Below are 6,885 nucleotides of genomic sequence, written 5' to 3'. Positions count from 1 at the left end.
TTGTGCTCGTATATGAAAATATGACTCAATACAAATTCGAACTCTGAATTTATATCCTCTTATATACTCATGCATGAAAAATAACTTCTTTTTATACATTTGTTTACAATTACCATGTCCGTGATGCAATAAAAACTAATAAAATTACCTTAAAAGTTTTAATACGAGACTAAAGTGACATTCGCAGAGGATTCACTTATGTCCAACAGAAATGACTTACGCTAAAGCCTCGGATTTTTTTTTTTTTTTGAAAAATGACTTGGTCGGTTTTAGGGGGCAAGTTTTCTCTGCCAAACCGATAGTTCAATCTATACATTTAGATCGAAAGAAGGATTTGCCGGATATTAAAAAAGAGGTGAGGTGCTATTTTATTATTTTTAAAAATAAAGATGCTAATAAGAAAAATTGAAGACTACCATGTTACTGGTACTATTGTTTTTATTAAAAACAAATCTGTCGTTTGGTTTGTTGTCCAATTGAATTTTCAATCAAAAGCAACTTACTGCACAGATGCATTTTTAAACTCGATTTTAGACCGAAGATTCTGTGATAACGATGACCAGCGCTTTCCTTTTGTTCCTGTCTGCGACAATTATGGCTGCTTCCATTGTATCACACGATTATATTAAATTCCCACCGACCAAAGTTTCCTTTTTCCTTTTTTTTTTTTTTAATTTATAAAAATGCTTCATTTTATTGGCGAATTTATTTAGTTGCTCATTTTTTTGATGATTTAAAAAAGTAACGGCTCTTTAACGTTTTATAAAAAGAGTTAGCTATTTTGATTTTTATCAAAAAAAAATATATATATAAAATAAAAAACGAGTCCCGACACGAAACATGGAGCGATGTGATGCCATCGGTGACAAGTCTGTTATCTGTTCACAACCTGCACAAATCCTACTTGTCAATTAATCTCTACCATGGCAATGATGAATTTACCGAGCTACCATTCTTCGCGAATCAGAGTAATTTACTGCAATGCCCTGACTCCGAAGTGTCCGTTTGAGTTTTCCTTTTTACGCAAAGAGTGGAGATTATAAATGACTATTAACTATTAGGGTAGATGATAAAATATTAAGAAAAACTTAGTTCCAACCTGTTGAATTTTGTCTTAAAATTTTATATAATAATATTTTATATTTTAATAATCGCATCGTCTGAGAGGACTTTGAGTTTTTTTAGTTCACATCCGATGTTGTTCAATTTAATCCACAGTCGATTCATCTGTCCATCATTTTTAGGTAATTGAACGGGAAGATTAATTGGAGTAACTAAATAGCGATAGCCCACCTATTAAAAAAATAAAAACTAAATTAATTCCTGTGTACTAAGGGTTAGACAGCAGAAAAGGTCACGCCCTTTTTTTTTATCTTCCCCTCCCATGGCGATTCCTTCCTTTCCCACGAACACTTCTCCTCGTTGTTCGTCGAGCATCCCCACTGAGCCAGAGCGCTAAACCTGAAGGCCTCTTCGCCGGTTATCCATGGCTACTGCTCGTGCGCCGCCGCCTCCGCCAGTGATCGGGAAGGCCGGGAGCTACACCGTTTTCATCACTCCCTCGTCGATGGCGCCGCCATCTGAGAGTCCGGGATCGAACATTGTGAGTCCCTCGCCGAGCTCTACTGCTAGAAGGCCTGAAACGGAAGCTCCTTCTCCTGCGAAGGCTCCTCCTCCGCCAGTTCAGGTCCCGCCTCCGCAGTTTGAGAAGACGACTGCAATGTCCTCCGGATCTGTGTTAGGGTTCTTCTGGGAGGCTGTCGCCAAAATCCAAAATGGTATCGTCTGTGATTTTTAAATTTTGCGGGTGTAATAATTTCCTTGCTTTCTCAGTTTCTTTAATGAACAGCGCATTCAAGCTTGGACGAACACTTGGCGAATTGGTTTGGCTTGGACCATTCGAGGTACCAGTGGGCCTTGAATGATTACTATGAAGTCAGTGGAAAGGTAATTGATCTTTCTCCTTTTCCCTTCAGTTCTTTTGGACGCCAATGGCTTCAGGCTTACTCTGAAATTGGAATACACTGTTTCAGTCTGCATTTATCTTCTATAATTGCGAAGTGATATTATTTTCTCTGGAATTATTTCCTGGATCAATTTTCTTGTTGGCAGAAGGCAATTAAGTTAATTTGAGTAGGCATTGATAAGGGTAAGATATTATGGAAAAGATCCAATGTGAGTTTCCTAGACTTTTCTATTCATTTTCTTTTTCTGGAGTTTATATCCACTATAAAGAAGGGTACCCATATTTGTTTAAAATCACATTTGCTTTGAAAAGTACAAATTTTCACATATTTGTATATGTTTATTGTTGGGCCAAGATGAGAAAGTTCAATTACAAAAAATTTCTTTAGTTCGAATATCTCATTATAGATTTTGATTATTTACATATTAACACGAATTGATTTAATGAAACATATAAAAGAATTAAGGTTATCCTTGAAGTGTACATTCAACGTTAGATCTACGCTCCAAACCTCTAAGCCTTCTTTAATGTTCTCTCACGATTCAACTTTGTAATAATGCTTTTTGTATGTGTGGGCACACCATATATATAGGACTAAATATAATTAAAAAGAAAGCAGCCTGGCTTTGAAAAGTACAAATTTGCACATATATGTATATGTTTATTGTTGGGCCAAGATGAGAAAGTTCAATTACAAATTCTATAATTCGAACATCTCATTAGAGCATCTGCAATGCTCATTAATAGGGGGTGTTATAACATCCCTTGGTGTTAAACACCCATTGTGGAGGGGTGTTATAACAACCCCCACTTTGAACGCGTTCAAACAATTGAACGCGTTTAATTGCAACGTGGGGTGGGCCAGCGCTTCACCCACCTCACGTGTGTTTTTTCTTTATTTTTTTAATTTTATTTATTAAAAAATTAAAATTTTAAATTAATAATTGAATAAAATGGTTAGTTTTTTAACGGCTAGTTTGAAATTCCATCTTTATAATTTTAGGCGCTCAGTTGTAATTTCATTTTCTCATAAACGTCTATTTTATTTAATAAATATATTAAAAAAATTAATATTATTTTTGAAAAACAATAAAATTATATTTTTAAAAGTAAGATTATTATTAAAATAATAATAATAATAATTTAAATATTTTAAAACATATTTAAAATGTATTTATTTAATATGATATAATTTTAAGATGATTGAGTGGATTGTGGGACCCATAAATAATGAGTGTTAATATTAAAATGAATGTGGGTAAAAGAAGGATGTTGTTATAATGAGTATGTTGCAGTGACCCCATGCTTTTTGATGAAGTGGTGGGTGTTATAATGATGATGCATTGTGGATGCTCTTATAGATCTTGATTATTTACATATTAACACGAATTGATTTAATGAAACATATAAAAGAATTAAGGTTAAGTGTTCTACTCAACTTTGTAGTAGTGTTTTTTTGTATGCGTGGGCACACCATATATTTATAGGACTAAATATAATTAAAAAAAAGGCATTCCGATACACAAAGCTCGCTGTTTCTTGGATTTAAACCCATGATCTTTTGGTCACAAAGTAACAACTTTACTATTGCACCAAGGCTCCCATTCAAGACTAAACATGATTATTCTATATAATAATAATCTCAAATAATTATATTCTTACTATAGTTGGGTTGATCAAATTATATCATATCTAGAATATTATGATAAGTTTTTTAAATACTTTCCCTAAATAAAGATTTGACAATTACTTGTCGTTACTATCAAATATCTTGTCATGTGTACAATACACATGTCAATTAGTCCAATATATTTTATTTTCTACTACAATTTCTATAAATTAACTCTTCTAATTTATCCAAATCTCACTCGAGCTACCAAAGGGACCGAATTGGACCCAATTAAATCAAACTATAATAAATTAATTTTGACATATTCAACTCTTAACTAATGAAAATAATTTATTAATCTCATTCTATTCTACTAAAAGAATGAGATTGCATGCTTAATCCAATTGGAATTAATGAAGCTTATAATCAATAAATATATCCTCTAATCGATTTATCTAACATATCACCTCCGTTGATCAACTAGAATATCTGAAATTGGGTACTATGACCAAAATGCCCTTGTTGGGTATTCACTATCACACAACTTTCTTCTTCTATTTGAGTGCCCCATGTAATCTCATCACATCATTAATTCAATAATTAAAGTTGAATTACAATTAAAGTTGAATTACAATTAAAGTTGAATTACTGGGCTCAGATTTTACTTTCTATTAGAACTTGTGAGTTTTGACCACGCCCATTAATTAGGTGATGGATTTTATATTGTGAATATATGTTCTTTGTTATTTCACTTGAATTCCCAAAACACCGAGATATTAACCAAAAGATATTATCCGCTCAGGATTAAGGTGTTATGTACAATAATCAAGTAAAATTAAATTTGTGCGGTCAAATCACAATTTAATTTCATGTGGTCAGTCCAATACATTAAAAGGTATCCCCAATTTTATTACGAAGCCAAAGATAGACATAATAAAATTGAGACAATCTTGTCAAAATGAACGATCATGAACAATGATTCTTTGGATTGAATTATAAATCGAACTTTGTATGTTTAACAACTTAAACACTCAATTTACAGTCTTATATAATTCATGGACACATGCAATGCTCAAAACAATATTATTGAAGTTTTTCCAACTTATCTTAAGTAAATAAGATATGTATAATATATTCATATTCTGAATGACTCTCAAAACTCCCAGTAAACTTCTAGTGTAGGGATCAGTAAGATTTTCGCTATCTTGCACATTGTCAAGTCTCTTTGTTGAAAGATATCCCTAATTAGGTGATACTTTTGTTCAATGCGTTTGTCATGTTGATGGTTTCTAAACTCTTTAGCATATGCCACTGCTCCACTATTATCATAGTACAAAGTAATGACCTCTGATGTAGAAGGAACAACCTCAAGGCTTAGCCAATTTTTTTTCATCCATACGACTTCTTTTGTTGCTTCACAAGTTGCCATGTACTCGCTTCCATTGTGGAATCAACAATACAAGATTGCTTGATACTCCTCCAAACAACGACACCACCACATAGTGTGAAAATGTAGACTTACAAGAGTCTTTATTGGCATGAAAATCAAAATTAGTATATACTATGGGCACCAATTCTGGAGCAAAATAAACTAACATGTATCCTCTAGTTATGCGAGGATACTTGAGAATATGCTTATAGAAGTCCAATGCTCCGTCCCTAGATTTGACTAATGTCTACTGACTATTCCACGAGTATAACATATATCTTGACGAGTACACAACATAGCATAGACTTCCTACAGTTGAGGCATAAGCAACTCGTTTCATGTATTTTACTTCACTTGAAGTCTTGGGACTTTGCTCTCGTGACAAGTGCACTCCATGTCTTTTGAACCTTCTTGGAATCTTGCATAGCAAACTTCACCTGTATCTTATCAATGTATGAAGCATGGGATAATGCAATCCTCTTGTTCTTCCTATCCCCAAGGGTTTGGATACATAAAACATGATTTGCTTCTCCCAAGTCTTTTATGCCAAACTGTTGAGTCAACCAATGCTTAGTTGATGTTAACTCTCCTATGTTATTCCCAATGAGCATGATATCATCCACATATGATACGAGAATAACTACTTTATTGTCTTTTATTGTCTTATAGATACAAGGTTCATCTAGATTCTAATCATAATCATAAGTCTTTATAGCTTGATCAAATCTGATGTTCTTAGCTTGATCAAATCTGATGATTGAAGACCTAGACGTCTATTTAAGTCTATAAATGGACCTTTTCAGTTTGCATACCTTATGCTCTTGACCCTTTTGTATGAGACCATCTAGTTGCATCATATAGATGCTTTCATCATGGTTTCCGTTAAGAAAGGTAGTCTTGACATTCGTTTGTCATATTTCATAATCAAAATGAGATGCAATGGATAAGAGGATCCTAATAAATTTTAGCATAGTCACAGATAAGAACGTTTCATCATTATCGATTCCTTCTCGTTGGGTATAATATTTTGCAATCGATCTAGCTTTAAAGGTCTTTACCTTTCTGTCTATTCCTCTCTTTCTTTTGTAGATCCACTTATACCCCATGAGTTTCATCCCATTAGTTATATCTACAAGATCTTGGATGGAATTAGTGTACATGGATTTCATTTCTGAGTCCATAGCACTCCTATAATGGTCAACGTCTATACCCTCCATAGCTTCCTTACACGAAGTGGGATCCTCCTCTTACTCAATAGATATTGTGCCATAAAGGACTCTCCATAAAGCAAGTACTTGGAGGGTCGACGAATCACTACCTCTAAGCTGTGGAGGCTCTTGGTTGATTGGAGTTGATTGTTGCTCTCTCTCTTGATCACCATGTCCCTTATTTTCCATTTCAATACACGGAGGCAATTGAACAATGGAGCTACGATTCTTAACCATCTCAATTGTCGGCAAATTAGTAGATACAATAGATGGAACCTCCATTCATTTCCCACTAAGACCAACATTCGATGGTGGTAAAAATATGAATTCAAATTGAGTTTGTTCAGTGCAAATATCTGAATTAGGATTTTCTTTCAAAAGAACCTTACTTTTTAATTCACGTTCTGTAAGTACCTCGGGTGAGTTTTGATGCGATTGACCGGGTTAAGTTAGGTTCTGCGTTATTTCATGCCTTGTGTCTAAGTGTGCATAGACTTAGAAACATAAGAAGTCGAGTGGAAGATGCAGCTAGTGAGAAGGATGACACGGGAAGTGAGTCGACAGGCTCGGTGCATCAAAGAGACGAGGTGTTGCGGAAGAGTACACCGGTGGACGAGGAAACGCGCGGAGCATCCAAGGGATGAGAAGTCGAAGACTGCTCGAGAAGAAGACC

General features: G+C 34.4%; 1 protein-coding gene across 4 annotated transcripts in view; it reads left to right on the top strand.

Moving 5' to 3' along the window:
- The first annotated feature begins 1,344 nt into the window (after positions 1–1,344).
- LOC122032617 (lysine-rich arabinogalactan protein 19-like) overlaps positions 1,345–6,885 on the top strand; it is a 40,449-nt gene continuing 34,908 nt past the window's right edge. For 2 of the 4 annotated variants that reach the window (XM_042591929.1, XM_042591927.1), the window contains exons 1-2: positions 1,346–1,778; positions 1,850–1,947. In XM_042591929.1, coding sequence (XP_042447863.1) covers positions 1,487–1,778; positions 1,850–1,947 — 390 coding nt within the window. In that variant the 5' untranslated portion in view covers positions 1,346–1,486. Of the gene's footprint in view, positions 1,779–1,849; positions 1,948–2,112; positions 2,176–6,885 lie in introns of all 4 variants that reach the window. The other 2 variants (XR_006126160.1, XR_006126159.1) reach the window with 2 other exon arrangements.

This window comes from Zingiber officinale, chromosome 11A (genome assembly GCF_018446385.1).
Source record: "Zingiber officinale cultivar Zhangliang chromosome 11A, Zo_v1.1, whole genome shotgun sequence".
In the NCBI taxonomy this organism is placed as follows: domain Eukaryota; kingdom Viridiplantae; phylum Streptophyta; class Magnoliopsida; order Zingiberales; family Zingiberaceae; genus Zingiber; species Zingiber officinale.
The sequence above is the reverse complement of the archived record's forward strand: the minus strand, read 5'-3'. Positions and strand labels throughout refer to the sequence as shown.